The sequence below is a fragment of the Cynocephalus volans genome, chromosome 2 (genome assembly GCF_027409185.1).
Source record: "Cynocephalus volans isolate mCynVol1 chromosome 2, mCynVol1.pri, whole genome shotgun sequence".
In the NCBI taxonomy this organism is placed as follows: Eukaryota; Metazoa; Chordata; class Mammalia; order Dermoptera; family Cynocephalidae; genus Cynocephalus; species Cynocephalus volans.
Window position 1 is genome coordinate 95,045,758 of NC_084461.1, and position 20,276 is coordinate 95,066,033.

The 20,276-nt window shown below is 34.5% G+C and overlaps 1 protein-coding gene across 5 annotated transcripts in view; it reads left to right on the forward strand.

Moving 5' to 3' along the window:
* Positions 1 to 20,276, forward strand: part of FER (FER tyrosine kinase) — a 468,630-nt gene that overhangs the window by 37,198 nt on the left and 411,156 nt on the right. For all 5 annotated transcript variants that reach the window (XM_063085334.1, XM_063085333.1, XM_063085335.1 and 2 more), the window contains exon 2: positions 9,408 to 9,674. In XM_063085334.1, the coding sequence (XP_062941404.1) occupies positions 9,468 to 9,674 (207 nt within the window). In that variant the 5' untranslated portion in view covers positions 9,408 to 9,467. The remainder of the gene's footprint in view (positions 1 to 9,407; positions 9,675 to 20,276) is intronic.

Sequence of the window (20,276 nt, forward strand, 5' to 3'; positions counted from 1 at the left end):
CTTACTATCCACTAAACTATAGAAATTTATTTTTTATTTATTTAAAATTAAAAAAAAATTTAAATGTTTTTGGCAACTGGTGGGTACAGGCATTGAACCCTGGACCTTGGTGTTATCAGCACCACACTCTAACCAACTGAGTTAACCATCAAGTCCAGAAATTTATATTTTAAAAACTTATTTTCCCAACCTTTTTAAAAATGGGTTTGCTCTTGCAATAATATATAATAAATTGAATGCCTACTGTATTCTGGGTAATAACCTAAGTCTCAGTGATATAAAGATAAAAAAAATCCACAATATTGTTGTTTCCAATTAGCTTATAGTTTAATGGAAGAAATACAACTGAACAAATAGTTAAAATACATTATGAGAAGTGTTATATTAATCACGCGTACATACATAGCTCCTGGGATTTGAGAAAAGGGAGCACCCAAGTTGGCTGAGTGGTGGTGATTGTGGGAAAGACTTCACAGAGAATACAGCTTTAAAGTTTAGTTGTTGATGATTCTCCAGGCAGAAAAGGGAGGAAAACATTTTGACTGAGGGAGCACCATTTGCAAAGGCACAGAGGTGTGAATGGTCAAGAGACATTTCAGGAACCATAAGTAGTAAGTTGTGTGACTGTTACAGAGAGTGGAAGTTGTATGGGGCCAGCTTTGATTGCCAGGCAAAGGAGTTTGAATTTTAATGTATAAGATTGGCTTGTAAAATTAATACCTGATATTATAAGTAATAATAAAATTTGTACCTAGTATTACCCAGTGTCCTAAAGAATGAAGGGAGAAAAGTAGGGATTGTGAGGCTCTAGAGATGCATGTGCTATGTAGCCTCAACTAGTTAATTCATTTAACAGGTTTTTATTGTCTATAGGCAAGGCACTGTTTTTTGGTTTTTGTTTTTTTTTCCCGTGGGGCTGGCTGATTCAGGGATCTGACCCCCTGACCTTAGTGTTATAAGGCTGAGGCAAGGCACTATTCTAAGCACGGCAGATATAGTTGGGGAACAGAACAGAGTAGTTCCCTACCCTATTAGAACTTACATTACAAATCAGTATATAATTTAATACCCCTCTCTCCCCACCTCCCGAATTTTTGGCTACAACATGATTGTATAATTTAATTGTAATTTCTTTTCATCTTCCTTGTGGTTAACATAGGCAGCTCTGTCCATATCTCCTATTACTTCTGGAAGAATATGGCTGAATTTCTGAAATCCTCTTCATATTATTGTTCTTCCTCTGAGCTATACTTTGAGGTCTGGGTATTACATTTATTTTAATTGAAAATTTTTTGAGATAATTGTAGACTAAAATACAGTTGTAAGAAATAATATAGAGAGATCCCTTGTGCACTTTGCCCAGTTTTCCCCAATGCTAACATTTTGCAAAAGTATATAATAAGGATATAATAAGCTAAGGATATTAACATTGATACAGCCCACTGATGTTATTCATATTTCCTCAGTTTTACTTGTACTCATTTGTGTGTGCTTATTAAGTATTTTAAAGCTCTATTACCTGTTTAGATTCATGTATCCCCCACTGCTGTCAAGATATGGCAAAATTCCAACACTGCAAAAATCCCTTACTCACCTCCCTCTGCTGCTGGCCCTAAACCCTGGCAACCACTAATCTGTCCTTTTTCTAAAGTTTTGTCAATTCGAGAATGTTGTATACGTGGAATCATACAGTATGTAACTTTCTGGATTTGGCTTTTTCACTCAGAAGAATTTCTTGGAGATTCATCCCAGTTGTTGTCTGTATTGATAATTTATTTCTTATTATTGTGAGTAGTATTCTGTGGTATATATATATATAACCATTTACCTGTTGAAGGATATTTGGGCTGATTCTAGTTTTGGCTATTAGAAATAAAGCTGCTATGGATATTTGTTTACAGGTTTTTTGTTTAAAAATATTCTTTGATTTCTCTGGTACTGTCTTGATTTCTGTAGCTATATATTATTCAGCAAGATGGACCATATTTCTTTGAATTCTCTTTCAGTCCTACTCTCTCCTCTCCTGCTTGAACTCCCTCTGGTCATACAAAAGTTGGATCTATTGTTATTGTCCCACAGGTCCCTGAGGCTTTGTTCATTTTTTTTTTTTTTTTCCATTTTCTCTGTGTTGTTTGGATTGGGTGAATTCTGTTGTTCTGGCTTTAAGCTCATTGATTGTATTCTCTGTCATCAGCACTCTATTATTGAGCCTATCTAGTGAGTTTTTTTTTGTTGTTGTTATTTCATTTTTTAGTTCTATAATTTCCATCTGATTATTTTTATAATTTGTATACCCTTGGTTAGATCTTCTATTTTTGCATTTATTTTAAGAGAATTTGTAATTGATTGTTTAAGCATTTTCATGATGGATGGCTGCTTTAAAGTCCTTGTCAGATGATAATTCCAACATCTGATTCATCTCATTATTAGCATTAGTTGCCTTTTCTCATTTAAGTTATGATTTTTTTTTTGGTTTTGATGTGACACGTGATTTCCCATAGAATCTTAGATATTTTATCTATTATCTTAAAAGACTCTGGAGCCCATTTCAATTTTTTATTTTTGCAGGCAGTCACCCCGTTTAGATTTAGCTTTAGCATGCAGGCATTAGTAAATTTTTTTTGTGGAGTGTGGTTCCAATGACAGTTTAATTTTTAGTCTTTGCACTATTGTTTTGGTTTGCTTCATTTATCTGGTAACACTAGAGCTCCCACTGGTCCCTCCTGGTACTGCCTGAGGCAGTAGAAGACTCTTAGGCTGAACTGCTGGATGTCTATTGGTGGGAAAGGGATATACTACAATTTCCTTGCCATGCACTCCTGTTGTCCTGATGTCTCTGGACAGGGGAGATGAGTCTTGGACCTCTCGAGAACAAGATGCTTCCTGGATTGGGCTACTTGAGAAAAATGGGTCTCTCTTGCTAGTTCTGCCTGCCTACTATGGTGTCTCTGGGTGGGGAAGGAAATCCTCGGGCCTGTGGGGACAAAGAGGTCCTGATCAGGCTGCTTGCTGTAACTGGGTCTCTTTTTCTGATTCCTCCTGCCTGGCTTGGTTTCTTTTGGTAAAGAGTGTAGTCTCAGGCTTCACAGGGAAGGAGCGTGCTTCCTTTCCTTTTGGAAACACTGTTTGTTTTGGTGACATTCCCAATTAATCTCCCTTGCTGGTGATGTCTGGCTCCCCTTATGTCAGAGGGACTTCTGTTCTATTCTGGGAGGAAGTAGCCTGCATGGGCTGCCTTCTGTTACTAGGGTGGTGGTTGGGAAAAGCCAGGTCTAGGTGACCTTCTTCTGTTGGGTGAGGGGGACATAAGACACCCTGCCTCTGTGCTATTCTTCCAGTCCTAGGATCCCAGAGGAGTTTGCCGCCTTCTTTCCACCGTTCTGGGTTTTTCTTTGATTGTTTCTTATACTATTTCCAGTGTTTATACTTGTGCTTAGTGGGAAGGACCTGGAAAAAATGTTCTATGCCATCTTGTCTGGACTAGAAGCTGGGTTTTCCTTTTAATTTTGGTTTCTGTGGCATATGAGCATGGAGGTAAATTTGTAGGGAAATATTGGCTGGGAGTAAGTTTGGCTTTGTTAGGGGCCCCGAGATTTACCCTCTCTTAAAAGATTCCATTAAACATCCTGTAATCCTGAACTTAAATTTCATCCACCAAATCATCACAGAGCCCTAGAAAGTGGCAAGCCAATGCTACCTCCCTCTATTTTCTAAAGCATCCTGGTACAGAGGAGTTTCTCTCTTTAGATATTTTTTGACTTTAGTTTGGCCTACTTACTCTCTGCCTGCTTCTTTTCATATTGGGGTATCGACTGTGAATTCCCAGGATTTTGTTAACTCTTCTTCCTCAGAATATCTTCTAGACTGGTTGAGGTAGTGTTTGGCACATTGCCATGCTGCTTAGAGCACCAGTATTTTGTTTCTTTCCTTTGAAACCGTGCTGTGAAACTTAGGGCATAAGGTTGTACTCCTTTATTTGCTGATATGTTTGAATTTTTGGATTTTCTTAAAACTCTTTTTTGTTCTTTTTTGTTATTGGTGGTAGGAGCTTCTGAGATACTGCCTTATGATACTGTCTTTACCCAAAATTCCAATAATGACTTTTTCGCTGTTTTCATATCTTGCTCTGACATTTGACATTGCTAATATATATATTTTTCTCCTGGCGTCTGTGACTGTGCTAAACCCCTTTTATCCTTTTGCTTACTTAATCTTTATCCTTTAGTTGGCTCTTCCTCCTCTCATTCTTGAATTGAAAAATTCTCATGGGTTTTGTCCTTGACTCTGCTTTTCTGTGAACATCCAGTCTGTTTGTTTCATCTATCACCTGTAAGCAATTGACTCTCAAATTTGGATCTTTAGCCTAAATATTTTACAAAAGGTTTATTTTCAGCTGAAATGAATATATTTTCCTTAAAATGTAGCTCCATACTCTTGTTTTTTCATTTCAATTGATATTGTCACCATTCTTTCTTATTAAAGCCTTAAAGTTTTCATTGGATCATCTCTCTTTTGTTCCCCAAATCTATTAATCAGTGAAGACTCATCCATCTTAATTTTCACTGACATTGTCTTTCTAGATCCTCATTTCTCAAGTTATATAGCTATAATGGCTTCTTAACTTGCTTTATGTCTCATTTTATTTTTTTCTCTCTTCAAGCTATTCTATACCCAGCTGCCAGATCAAAATCTACCTCTATGTCTCTCTCTCTCTTTTTGTTGAGCTATAAAATACACACAAAAATGTGTGCAAATCATAGGTGCTCAGCTTGATGATTTTCACAAACTGAACGTACTTGTGTAACTAGAACCAGCAAATTAATCTTTTAAAAATATCACGTTCATGACCTTGGTATTCTGCTTTAAAAACCAATTATTTCAAGGAGTTCGAGCTTTATTAGCTTCCTGAGCAGAGGAATAGTGGGAGGTAAGTTGGCATGCTAACTCCTACTGCTTGCCACATGTAGCTTGATTTTGGAGACATTTCTTGTTTTACTGCACCTCATATTCACTTTTTTTTGCTTTGTTTTTTACCCTACAGTGCTCCTGTTTTTTGAAATACATTTCCCTTTTGACTTTTTATAATCTAAATCATAGTCATTATTTCAGTCCTAGCTCATATTTTGCCATTTCTAGGAAATTTTCTGGGCAATTCCAGATTTTATTAATTTTTAAAATCTTTTTCTCATCAAAAATGCTTTAATTTATTTTTTGAATGTGTAATATCAATACATTCACTTAGAACAAAATTCAGATGTACAAAAGGTTATAGTCTCTCTCCCATTCCTGTGCCCTGTGCACTGTGTTTTTTAAGAAATATTTCATATACTTATAGGCAAAAATGAATATCATTTTTTCTCCTTTTTTATACAAAGTTAGCATACTAAGTTTTTCATCTTGCTTTTTTTCAATTAATAGTTCTTTTTCTAACCCTGGATCTCGGTGTTATCAGCACTACTCTCTAACCAACTGAGCTAGCTGGCCAGCCCCAATTAATAGTTCTTAATGATAGTTCCATATCAATACACAAAAAGTTTCCTTATTTTAATTTTATTTATTTATTTATTTATTTTTAAAAGATGACCGGTTAGGGGATCTTAACCCTTGACTTGGTGTTGTCAGCACCACGCTCGCCCAGTGAGCAACCGGCCATCCCTATATGGGATCCGAACCTGTGGCCTTGGTGTTATCAGCACCACACTCTCCCGAGTGAGCCATGCGCCGGCCCCAAGTTTCCTTATTTTTATTAGGACTGAATGATATTCCTCTGAATGAAAATGCCATGAACAGATGTACCACATACGGTTGTGAAGGTTGGGCACTGAACGAATTCACATAGAGTATCATTTGAATGGCACCTCCTAGAATTATTCAGCTACAATCAAATGCAGCAGGCTTGATTGTAATCTACTTAGTCAATTTCTGTTGGTGGATATTTTAGATATTTCCAGGGATTTTTTTTGTTGTTGTTATTGCAAACACTACTGAAATCAGTAGTCTTGTACTTGCAAATATGTCATTTGGCATCTGTGGGAAAATTATCTGTAGCATTTCATTCTCTTAATTCCTAAAGTATTTATAATATCTGTCAGTTCAAAAATTAGACATAATCTTAATTTATTATGAAGTTAGAAATTTTTTTAAAAATTCCTTTAAGAGAGAGGTATAGTATATTAAATTATTTTTATATAAATCTTGACATAGAATATTGGCATATATAAATAAGCCCTTAGGACAGTCTAGAGTGTTTCTCAGATAGCTGCCAGATTGTTTCCCTTTTTTATTCTTTTGAGCTGTTCACAATCCTTTTGAACTTCCTGATAGTAGAAGAAAAATTGTTGTCAAGATGCATCTAGAAGCAGAAGTCATATTTATTTCAAGTTACAGAATAAAATGAACCACAATCTCAGATATTGTATTTTTTTAAAAAATAAAATGTATTACCTTTCTTTGGCCTCAAAAAATGTTCCTTTTTCTTCTTTTGAAAACATGGGATGAGATAGAGTATATCTCCACCAAGTTTAGTTAACTGCAGGTAAAACAACAGAAAAATGTTCATTGTAAATTTTTGTGCCCCATAAAAGATACAGTATGTCAAAGTAATTTTTTTTAAAGCTACTATATACAAAGTGAAAAAACTGGAATTATCCTATTTGATATAAAAGTGAATAAGTCATTTACTTTGTATTGACTTATTTATGTTAAGGTCCATTTAGTTGCTACTTCGGAAACTTTGGTGAAGTGGAGTTTTTTCACAACATTTTGATTTTTTTCTAACTATTTGATAGTTCATAAAACCAGACACCTTTTACTTGGGGAAAAATTCTAAGTTGCTCTCTATTTGGAAAACTCTCTTATTTTCCCATGTCTTTAGGTGAAATCACTAAAGTTAGAGAGAGAAACCTCTCATTTTTCTGTGTGGCTGAGAGGGTATTAGCTGAATTAACAAGAAATTGACTTCTGGTATGGAAGATCTAGAGCTAAAAATAAAAGGTGTACTTCATTTCTTCTAACTGGCTCTGAGATATTCACTGCCTGAAACTCTAGGACACTGGAGAGCAAGATAAATTCTGATATATTTTTTGGGATTTATAGTAAACAAGCAGGATATTTTGGGAAAGTTTATTATAACTGATCTTTAGATAAGTTAGTCTATATTGATATTTTATTTTATTTTTGATTTTTTAATTTTTTAAATTTTTTGGTGGCTGGCTGGTACAGGAGTCCAAACCTGTGACCTTGGTGTTAATAAGGCTATGCTCTAATGCTGTAGTGATTTTTTTAAGCCACTTTTTTTGAGCTATAATTCACATACTGTAGAATTCACTCATTGAAACTGTACAATTCAATTGTTTTTAGTGCATTCATGGAGTTGTGCAGCCGTCACTGCAATCAATTTTATTGAACATTTTCATCACCACATAAAGAAATTCAGTATCTATTAGCAGTCACTCCCATTTCTCCCCAAATTTGCCAGCCTTAAGCAACCACTAATGTATTATCTCTATAAATTTGCTTTTTTTTGGACATTTCGTGTAAAGAGAATTATACAGTATGTGGTCTTTTGTGTCTGGTTTCCTTTACTTAACAAAATGTTTCAAGGTTTATCCATGTTGTAGCATGTACCAATGCTTCATTCCTTTTTATTGCCAAATAATATTCCATTGTATGGATATGATCAAGTTTTATTTATCCATTCATCAATTGATGGATATTTGGGTTGTTTCCACTTTGTGGCTATTATGAATAATGTTGCTTCAAATATTCATGTACAAATTTGTGTGTAGAGACATGTTTTTATTTCTCTTGAATGTATAATGAGTGGAATTTCTGGGCCATATGGTAACTCTGTCTTCCCTCTTAAGGAACTTCCAAACTGTTTTTTAAAGAGGCTGCACCATTTTACATTTCCACTAGCAGAATATGAGGAGGATTCCAATCTGTCCAACACTTGTTATTATCTGTCTTTTTGATTATAGACAGCCTAGTGATGCGAAGTGGTAGTTTTGATTTGTATTATCCTAATGGCTAATGACATTGAACATCTTTTCATGTCCTTATTGGACATTTATACCTTTGGAGAAATGTCTGTTCAAATCCTTTACCCATTTTTAATTTGTTTGTCTTTTTGCTATTGAGTTGTAAGAATTCTTTACACATATATAAGTCCTTTATGAGATATATGATTTGCAAATATTTTCTCCCATTCTGGGGGTTGTCTTCATTTTCTTTGTGGTGTCCTTTGAAGCACAGATGTTTTTAGTTTTGATGAAATTCAATTTATGTATTTTTATTTTTTTGCTTATGCTTTTGTTGTTGTATCTAAGAAATCATTGCTTAAGCGAAAGTTATGATGTACTCCTGTTGTCTTCTGGGAGTTTTATAGTTTTAGCTCTGATATTTAGGTCTATGACCCATTTAGAGTTAAGGAAGGCATCCTCCTTCATTCTTTTGCATGTGAAAATGTAGTGGTCCAAGGATCATCTGTTGAAAAGACTTTTCTTTTACCCATTGGCACCCTCAAAAAAAAAATTTTTTTTCTTTGTAAAGATTTATATCTGGACCCTCTGTTCTATTCCATTAATCTCTGTGTCTGTCCATATATCATTACTATACTGTCTTAATTACTGTAGCTTTTTAGTAAGTTTTGAAATCAGAACGTGTGGGTCCTTCAACTTTGCTCTTCTTTTAAAACATTTTTTGTGGTTATTCTGACTCCCTTACCTTTCCAGATATTTAGGATTAGCCTGTCAATTTCTGTGAAAAAGCTAGCTGAGGTGTTAATATAGATTATGCTAAATCTGAAGATCAAATTGGAGAGCCTTGCTTTCTTAACAATTTTAAGTCTTTTGACCTATGAACATGAGTCTTTCGAAATTTCTTAGGTCTTTTGAAATTTCTTTCAACAATGTTTTGTAGTTTAAGAGTGCAAGTTTTGCATTTCTTTTGTTAAATTTATTCCTAATTCTTTTTTGAAGCAGTTGTAAGAATTTTTTAAATCTCAGTTTTGGATCGATCATTGCTTGTATATAGAAATATAATTGATTTTTGTATGTTGATCTCATGTTCTATAATATTACTAAATTCATTTATTAGTTCTAATAGTTTTTTAATTGCAGTCCTTAGGATTTTCTATACACAAGATGATGTCATCTGCAAATAAAGATAGTTTTACTTCTTTCTTTCCAGTCTGAATGTCTTTTATTTCATTGTAATGGCTAGAACCTCCAGTATAATGTTGAACAGAAGTCAGCAGCAGAGTGGACATTTCATCTTTTTCCTGATCTTTGGGGGAAAGGTGTTATTTGTAGGGATTTTTTTACCCAAAGAAGAATGGGCCTTAATTTTGCTTTAAAGACTAATTTCCTTTAGATTTAAGCTTTTTTTCCTTTTGTTTGCATACACAGATATGTGCTGATTAGAAGGCTTACTTGTGCAGTGTGAAGGATAAGCAGTGCCTTACAAAAATGGGGTTTGGGAGTGACCTGAAGAATTCACATGAAGCTGTGTTAAAATTGCAAGACTGGGAATTACGGTTACTGGAAACAGTGAAGAAATTTATGGCCCTGAGAATAAAAAGTGATAAAGAATATGCATCTACTTTACAGAACCTTTGTAATCAAGTTGATAAGGAAAGTACTGTCCAAATGAATTATGTCAGCAATGTATCCAAGGTAAGAACAATAATTTAATCATTTATTATGTATAGTATCATAATTGTGCTTAAAGCAAATAGATCATACTATTAAATGAGCGTACCCAAGCATACCCAATGCTTCCAAAATTTTGCTGAGTATCATCATCTCATGGGGAAGGTTTCAAAAATTATAAATTTTGGGCCCTACCTCCCTGATATTCTGATTCAGTAAGTATGGAGAAGGACTTTGAAATCTTTCTTTAATAGATGTTTGGACTATACTAATGATTAGTCAGGTTTGGGAGTCACTATTAAAAATTTTGGTTTCTTTTATTATATTAACCTTCCTGCTTTTGGTCACTTGAAACCTGCTTTTTTTAAATTTTGGCACAAACTTAATTGTAACCCACCTCCTTGAATTCTTCTGTGAATCATTAGTATAGTGAATCACATGAAATTCTTTAACACATAGCTGTTATTTGCTATATTATTGTTACTGAAATGCTTGTATACTGGTGAATTAGTAACTCTTAAAACAAATTCATTGGATAAACAATATGGTTTTTTTTTTTTTAAACCACAAAATTATTCTGTCTTATAAAAATAAGGGCTGAAATTACACTGTTAAACACCTTAACAGTTCTTGAATTTCTGCTCTATTTATTCTCATTGTCTTACTTAAATATCATATTTCACTATATTTATTCAAGTTAAAAGTAAATCTTACCTTTTTACTTTGGAAAGTTAAAAAAATTAGTGTTTCTTTCACTTGTGAGTTTTAGGATTTGAGTAAATTGTAGAAGAAAACTCTGTTTTCTAAGGAGAATGTGTGTATCGTGCTTGATCAGGTAAGGATCTGTGACTTTTTTGAGAGCCCCTTATGGTTAATACCTGTATTAGTAGGTTTCTGTTGCTTATAACAAAATACCTGGAACTGGGTAATTTATAAAGAAATAGAATATTTATTGCTTACAGTTTCAGAGGCTGGGAAGTCTGAAGTCCAAAGTCCAGGGAAGACATCTGGTGAGGACCTTCTTTGATAGTGATTTCACCAATGCAGGGTATCACATTGCGAGATGGTGGAGCAAGAGAGAACAAATTCCTCACTGGCTCTCCTTTTAAAGCCCCCAGAACCATGCCTGTGACCACCATTAAACCATCAGTTGGATTAATCCTTTTACTATGGCATGGCCCTCACAATCTAATCACCTCTTCAAGGCCCCACCTTTCATTTACCATAATAGGATTTCCCACCCTCTTAATACTGTGGCAGTGAGGACCAAGCTTCCAACACGTTAAACTTTGGGAGGACACAATTCAATCCATGATAATACCTTTAGCTTCCTTTCCCGGGCCAGTCATGTTCCCCAAAGAGGAAGTCTCTAGTCTCTAGTCAGAACGCAGGGCTGACAGAACTAATAAAAATACAGGATACTGGTTAAATTTGCATGCAATATTTGGGGCAGACATAAACTAAAAATTATTTGTTGTTTATTGAAATTCAAATTTAACTGGATGTCTGTATTTTGTTTGGCAACCCTATCTGTAGGTATAATAAACCTGCTCTTATGTTAATGGGAATAGGTATGGAAAGTAGGTTGGGTATTTTAAGAGTCATATTTTACTTAATCTTCCTGTTTTTGGTAGCTGCCTGTTCTCTCTGAGTCCAAAGGCTCTCTGGTTCATTTTTCTCTTATTTTCTAATGCAGTTGGAGGAATAGTTGCTTGTTTGTGTGGGCAACAGGAACTGGGTTCTGCCTACTTCTTAAATAGATTTTGAATTAATCCTCCTATTTCAGCACCCTCTTCTTTTCCTCCATTTGTTCTGTATTGCCAGTGCCTGAACTTTGCTGGAGTTTTCTGACCGCATAAATCTTGATCTCGCCTTTGCAGGACACTTACATTTCAACTTTTCCTGATATGCTAACTAGTTACTATTTACCTGCCTTTTCTTTTCATACGTTCTGTTGACATGTCTTATTTGCCATAGCTACAAATTTTCTATTTTCTTTGTTATTGTAAATTTATACTTTAAATAACTGTATTGTATTATAATGGTATTTTTGGAAGGAGTGGAGAAATGTGTTCTATTTACTGTGTTGAGCTAGAATTATGTTCTTTAAAGAAGTATGGTAGTGAAAGGAATGAGAAATAGGATTAATAGGTAAGAAGATCAAGAATTTATAAAGTCAGGGCAGTGGAAGAATCATCAGTGTGGATAATGAAGTGTCAAGCATTTTGGTGAGGAATAGAAGGAGACAAGAGCTAAAGTAATTAAGGAAGGCAGATAAGTATTTGGGATGCGAATGAGGGCTAGGGAAAGGTAATGAGGATTGCGAGGGCGTGGTTTAAATAGGTAGTGTTGCCTTCAAAAAGGAGATATTGAGAATTAAGGCTGAGCAATGATTGGAAACCTGAAGAAAATCAAGGAGCATGTCAGCCTTTTCTCTTAATGCTGAAAAGCTATAATTTATTCTACCTATAAGTAAAGTCCAATTAAAAATTTTTTCCTTAGAGGATTGTGCTTTGGTGTTATATCTCAAGAAATTTCTGCCTGACCCAAAGTTACAATGAGTTTCTCCTATGTTTTCATCTAAAGTTTTAAGTTTTATATTTAGGTCTGTAATCCATTTTTAGTTAGTTTTTGTGTATGGGGCAAGATGTGGATTGAAGTGCATTTTTTGCATATGGATATCCATTTGTTCCAGCATTATTTGTTTACCTTTTTAGGTACTGAATATTTCTCCAATGAATTGCCTTTGCATCTTTGTTGAAAATCATTTGATCATAATGTGTGAGTCTACTTCTGCACTCTTCAGTTGTTACATTCTTATTTTCATCCCACAGTTTACTGATGCTCTATTTATTTTTCTGTCTTCTCTCATTGTTTTATTATGGTTATTTTCTGTTGTTATGTCTTCCACTTCACTAATTTTTTCTTTTTATGCAAAGTCTTATCTGTTGTAAATCCCATTCAGTGTATTTTATTTCCCAGTTGTTGGCCTGGACAGCGGTCTGAACCCTTGACCTGGTGTTATCAACACCATGCTCTAATCAATTGAGCTAACCAGCTAGCCCAGTGTATTTCTTATCTCAGACATTTTTCATTTCTGGGCTCCCTTTACCAACCCTTTAATGTCGTTAACTCTAACCCTTCCCTGACTTCTTTCAGCAAGGTCATTTTTTCCCTCACTCCTCTTCTCTACACGTCACTTTCTGTCTTGCCAGTACTTAAATTTAAATTATGCCCATGTACCAATCCTTCATCTTCTTGTATCTGCCAAAACTCAGTTCTTCCTTTCGCACCTTGCTTGTACTTCAGGGTGGAGGAATTGGAGAGAATAAACAGAAATCAAGTAATTGGGCTATTGCCATGTTAAAAATGAGGAAGTCATAAATATCTCTAGTGGTTTGATTTAAATCCTTTTTATATCTTTTATATCTTCCATGTCTCTATATGTTTATTCTTTCCTCTAGTTTCTTTAATATGTGGAAGGAATACAGCCTTAGTATGTTATCGTCCCTGTCTTCTGTCATTTGTGTTTACTTCTGGGTCAGATTTGATTGATTTTTCTTTTCATTTTGGGTTGTATTTTTAGCATCTGTGTACATGATAATCTTTGATTTGATGCCAGGCATTGTGAATTTTACCTTTTTGGGTACTGAATATTTTTGTGCTTTTAAAAATAGTCTTGAGCTTTGTTTTGTTTGGGATGTGGTTAAGTTACTTGGAGATAGTTTGATCCTTTTGGCTCTTGCTTTTACATCGGTTAGGTGGGATCAGAGTATAGTCTCATGTGAATTTATCTCTTCTACCTGGGCAACATTATTCTTAGTATTCAAAGGGATGCCCCCTATATTATGACGTTTTAAACCTTGGCTGTTGGGACCTGGCATGATTCATGGCTCTGTGTGAACTATAGAGTGTTCCCTGTAATTCTTTTGGGTGGTTATTTTCAAGGTATTGAGTAGTTTCCTTATACCCTTGATCAGTACTTAGCTAAATAATTGAGGAAGGAGTCTTTGCAGATCTCCTGAGTTTTTCCTTTGTGCAGACCTCTCCTCTCCAGTATTGTCCTTGTTCCTTCTTCAGTTCTCTGACCACTTTGGTGTCTCTGTGCTCTGAACTCAGTCTCTTTAATTCACAATGATTACTGGGTTCTGCCTGGCTTTTCTTTCTTATGCTGTGGCCTGGACTGTTTCTTCATTCAGTAAGTTGGGAAAATCTTAGGGCTCAGTTCATTGGATATAGTCTCTCAGAGATCACTATTCCTCATTTCCTGATGTCCAGTGTTTTGAGTGCTATTTTTTATATATTTCTGTCCAGTTTTTAGTTGTTTTAAGCAGGAGGATATATCAGTCCCTGTTTCTCCATCTAGACTGGAAGTGGAAGTCTTTCCACTAGTGATTTTTATGTCTGTTAAAAATTAAAACTTACAGTAGAGTTTCAAAAATAAAGAACTCACTCAATTTATCAATTGTTAACATTTTGCTGTATTTGTTCTATGACTCCCTTTCTCTCACAATAAAAATATATATTATTATTTTTTTGAGTTAGTTGAAGACATCATGTCCCTTTTTTCCTAAATATTTATACATGCATTTTCTAAGAACATATTAACAATATAAAGATAAAATTTGGGAAATTTAGCATTGCTATTATTGAAAATACATTGAATATCCTGTTGTGTCATCTGTTTCAATAATGTCCTTTTAAGGCAAATTTTTTTCATCCTTATCCAGGATCCAATCCAGAATCACTCATTTAGTTTAGTTATTGTCTCTTCATTGTCCTCTATTTTGGAGCATGAATGTGAGAAGCCATGCTCTGTGATTTGGTAATTTTTCTTTTTTACTTCAAGTTATTTTGAATTGTGTATATTTTATCTTTAATTCTGAGGGCATGGTTTTTGTGTGGTTTTGTTTTCCCTTTTTGTTTTTTTATATTGCTTTTGGAGGAAATATTGGGAGATGGAGACTTAGGTAAGCCATCCTTCCTTTCAACTGCCTGGATTCTGTTTCCCCATCATTCTTTAAGAACTACATGTATTTTTGTATTATTATAATTGTTTTCAGGGTAAATTCCTGGAAATAAGATACTTTAGGTCAAAATGTAAATGTGCATGCAGTCTTGTTATGTATTGCCAATATAAATATAAATTTCCTCTATAGCTCTTGTACCATTTTACATATCCACCAGAAATATATGAAGATGCCAGCTTTTGCTTAATGTGGGCAACAGAGAGTGTTGTCATATTTTTGAATTTTTGTTTATCTGGTAGGTAAGAAATGATATCTAGTGTGGCTTTATTTTATATTTATCTAAAAGTGAGTGAAATTGAAAATATTTCCATGAGTTTAACAGCTGTTTTATTTTGAGGACTTATTTTATTCTATGCTGGAGAAGAATTTTACCTTGTGTTTTCTTATTCATCTAAAATTACACCTGTTTGAATAGTCACCTCTCTTCTGAAATAGTGCAGCGATATAGATAAGTCCTCAAGTAGCACAACATATTTGAAGAGAGATATTGGCTTACCTTTTAAACATGAAGTGGATTGAAATATTGGCAGTGCTCCATCTACCATGTGGGAATAAAAAGTAATGAAAAATCTTGATGAACTGGCCTTATTATTTACTGGTTACATACTACACATATAATGTATCTTGAACCTGTATAACTAGGGTTTCAGCTATATCTATTTTTAATGAAATAATTCTCAAGCCTGGCTATAGAATTGGTTCTGTTTTAATGCTTGATTTGAAAATACGAATTTGTTCCAGCACAATTGACATATTAGGTAACACTTTAAGCTTAATGTGAATTTTGCATTTGCTTATGTGTGAAACTAGAAGAAGCACTAGGTGAATACAGAAAACTGTACTCAGCTGAACCAAGCTGCTTAGGAATACTTGCAAATGCACACTTCAGTCCTTTATGTGCTACCTTTGTCAACTGTCCCAATGTCCTTTTCAGGTAAAATATTTTTTTCATGCTGATCCAGCACCAGTCCAGAATCACTCATTTACTTTAGTTGTTATGTCGTTTGCTATGAGCCACCCCCATTGGCATGCAGTATTGCAGCTTTCTGTTCAATTTCAGGTAACTCTATACCATTTTACAGTAACTCACAAGTTACAACCCTTCTGAAACCTACATTGACGAGCAAACCTCAGGTCTTTTCGAGGTAAAGTACCATGATTATTATTGTAGTTATGTATTTCTTAACCATTTAACACGTGTAAAACTGTGCAAAGTTTTTCTTAGGTTCCTGTCTTTTTAAAATGTGTACCTGATTAATTTTTGGAGTGTCATGTGTCTGGCCTGGGGAAACCTGGAAGCTTTGAAGAAAATGCAGAAAGAGAAGCTCTTATGAAAGTAAAGTACAATAGTCCCCCTTTTATTTGAGAGGGATTCTGAAAACCCCCAGTGGATGACTAAACCTCTGAAAGTAGTGAAGCCTGTACGAATGCTCTTCATCTTATGGTGGGGTTAGGTCCCAATAAACCCATCGTAAATCAAAAATATTGTAAGTCAGAAATGCATTTAATGCCCCAATAAACCCATCTTAAAGTCACGAAATTGTAAGTCAGGAACCATTTATATATACTATGTTTTTTCTTTACATACTACCAATGATAAGTCAAATTTATAAATTAGAGGGCTGGCTGGTTAGCTCAGTTGGTTGGAGTACAGCGCTGTAACACCAAGGTCCAGGGTCTGGATCCCCATAATGGCCAGCCACAAAAAAAAGAGAAAAAATTTATAAATTAGGCACAGTAAGAGATTAACAGCAATAACTAATAATAAAATAGTACAATTATAACAATATGCCAGTATCATTACTTCTGTGCTTTGGGGCCATTGTTAAATAAAATAAGGGTTACTTGAGCAGAAGCACTCTGATACCATGACGGTCAATCTGATAACCGAGATGCCTACTAAGTGACTAAATGCAGGATGTAATGGGACCATGCTACTCAGAACAGCACATAATTGAAAACTTACGAATTGTTTATTTCTGAAATTTTCCATTTAATATTTTTGAATGGTGGTTGACCGTGTGTAACTGAAACCATGAAAAGCAGAACTGGGGACTGGGGGCGGGGGCGTGCTCCTGTATCTAAGGTTTCCTTTGCACTTGCAATTGAGTCTTTGAAAACCTCAGTTTTAGGGAAATTTGTTGAGTTGTTTTCTGGACTCCTGTATCCTCTAAGGTCTCAGAGACACCAAAAAATTCCTTAAGTAATAGGCAAAGTCGGAATAAAACTTTTGTTTCAGATAACCATTTTATTTATTTATTTAATTAAATTAAATTTATTTATTTAAAAGATGACCAGTGAGGGGATCTTAACCCTTGACTTGGTGTTGTCAGCACCACGCTCAAACAGTGAGCAAACCGGCCATCCCTATATAGGATCCGAACCTGGGGCCTTGGTGTTCTCAGCACCGCACTCTCCCAAGTGAGCCATGGGCTGGCCCTAGATAACCATTTATTTTGAGTTATTGTGTGAAGCAGAAACTATGCATTCTTCATGAAATTTTAATGTTACATTTAACAAAAATTTAACCAAGAAGAAGAAAGCAAGTAGTTAGAGGGCATAGTCTGCAGTGAAAAGCTATTTATGAAAACTATTATTTAGGTATTTTTTTCAAGCTTGAGTCATCTTGTTGATTATTTTCAATGCTTTGTTATAATTATAGCTCCAGTGGTAGTTCTTTGACTCATTGTCTCAGAATAAATACTTTTTGGTTTAATGAACTCAGAATATTTAAAGTACTACCTGTTTATGGAATACTGAATAATCTCATCGCACATCTTTTAGTTCAAAGGTACAAGGTAAGAAAAGACATGATGCACTTTTCTAAAGGATATATATTTCCCCCCATATATAGTTTTATCTTTTTGAAAATTAAGTACAGAATTTACTTATGTCATATATTTAACCTACTATAACTGGTGCTATTTACCTCTGTTGGCTTCCTAAGCATAAAATAGGCATTTTAGGATTTATGTTAATTATTTTAGAAACTTAGGATGCTATTTATTATATGCAACTGACCTTTTTTTGGTGAGATAGAGGAGAATAAAATTTCTGTAAATCAAATTATTATTTCTCTTTTTTATGTAAAATAAGTGATGCATTTATTTCTAAGAGCTGTTTTATTTTTGGTAGCAAAGCAACAGCATCAAAAAAATCACATTGAAGAATTTAGGAAATCTTTTAAAATCATATATTTCAGGTAAAAGCAATATTTTTATGATAGAATATTAATATTATTCAATATACAACTCAGAATTCTGAAAAACGTTCTGAAATGTAAAAATCTCAGACTAGTAATTTTGTTTCTCTGGGCATAGGAAAAATGTGTGTTATCTGTGTATGTCTTAAAGTGGTCCTATTTTTAATTATCCAGTGTGATACTGGGGTTAGTTGCATAAGAAGAAAGTGATGATTTATTTTTTAATTGTTCTATTTAGGGAGATTTGAGGGGTGGGTCATTATTTTATTTAGAAACCCATTTATAGTGAGAGCCTTCTTTCATTTTCATCTCCATAACTTCCAACCGGGCATCTCTTATCAAGTATGACTCAATCTTGGCCTAGGACTTATTCACTTTAGTTGTTACTGATAATACAAAGTAGCTAGCCTAAAGAGAGAAGATAGATTTTCCCTATGGCCTTTATCCTCTGATTTAATGATAAAGTACTATATACAAATTAAAGATTACTGTGTAATTTGTAATCAGTTTAAAAAGTATTCTCATCAATTTAACTTTTTGTTGTTATTGAAATGTAGTTGATTGTACATATCTGTGGGGTACAGAGTTGAATAGCAATACCTATGTGCAATATGTGATACTAAAATCAAGATACTTAGTATATTCAACATTATGCAGTGTAATCATTTTTCATGGCCCTTTACCAATTCCTCTCTTATTCCCCGTCCCGTTCCCCTTTCCTACTTCTGGTAACCTCAGTCCTATTATCTCCTTTTGGAAGTTCAGCTTATTATTGTGATAGTTGTATCTTTCTTTCTTTTTATTTTATTTAAAAAAATTATATGTTCATTTTTTAGTTCCCACTTATGAGTGAGGACATGTGGTATTTCTCTTTCTGTGCCTGGCTTACTTCACTTAATATAATTTTTTTCTAAGTTCATCCATGTTGCTATGAACGGCAGAATTTTCATTCTTTTTATTGCAAAGTAGTATCCCATTGTGTAAATATACCACATATTCCTTATCCAGTTGTCTGACAGTGGAAATTTAGGTTAATTCCAGCTCGTGGCTATTGCACATACAGCTATGGTAAACATGGGAGTGCAGGTATCCCTTCGACATGATGATTTCCATTCCTTTGGGTATATACCCAGAAGTGGAATTGCTGGATCCTATGGCAGTTCTGTCTGTAGTTGTTTGAGGAACCTCCATACTGTTTTCCATAATGGCTGCACCAATTGATAGTCCCACCCAGTATACAAGGGTTCCCCTTTCTCTGCATCCTCACTAGCATTTGTTATTCTGTCTTTTTGATAATAGCCAGTCTAACTGGGGTGAGATGATATGTCAGTGTGGTTTTGATTTGCATTTCCCTGATGCTTAATGATGTTGAGTATTTTTTTATGTGGCTGTGGCCATTTGTTTATCTTCCTTTGAGATATGCTTATTCAGCTCTTTTGCCCATTTTAAATCAGGTTACTTGTTTTATTCACTTAAGTAGTTTGATTCCTCGTATATTCTGGATATTAATCGTTTGTCAGATGCATAGTTTGAAAATATTTTCTTCCACTCTATATGTTGTCTTTTTGCTCCGTTAATTGTTTCTTTTGCTGTGCAGAAGCTTTTTAGTTTGATATAATCCCACTGGTTTCTTTTTTATGTTGTCGATTGTGCTTTTAGGGTCTTATTCATAAAGCTGTTGCCCAGTCCTACTTCCTGAAGTGTTTTCCCTTTGTTTTCTTTTAGGAGTTTTATAGTTTCAGGTATTATTTTTAAGTCTTTAGTGTTATATTGTGACAGGTACAAAGTCTAGTTTTATTCTTCTACTTATGGATGTCCACTTTTCTTAGCACCATTTATTGAAGAGACAGTCTATTCCCCAATGCATGTACTTAGTGCCTTTGTCAAAGATCAGTTGGCTGTAGATATGTGGGTTGACTTCTGGGTTCTCAGTTCTGTCCCATTGGTTGGAATGTCTGTTTTGATGCCAGTACCATGCTGTTTTGGTTACTATAGTTTTGTAGTGTAATTTGAAGTCAGGTAGTGATATGCCTCTGTCTTTCTTTGATTTGCTCAGGATTACTTTGGCTATTCGATGTCTTGTGTTGTTTCATATGAATGTTAGGATCGATTTTTCTATTTCTATGAAGAATAGCATTGGTATTTTGATGGAAATTACATTGAATCTGTAGGTTGCTTTGTGTGGTATGGGAATTTTCACAGTGTTAATTCTTCCAATCCAAAAGCATGGAATGTCTTTCCATCTTTTTGTGTCCTTTTAAATTTCTTTCAACAGTGCTTTGTAGTTCTCCTTGTAGAGATCTTTCTCCTCCTTAGTTAAATTGATTCCTATGTATTTTATGTTTTGGGTGACTATTGTAAATGGGCTAGCTTTCTTGATTTCTTTTTCTTGTA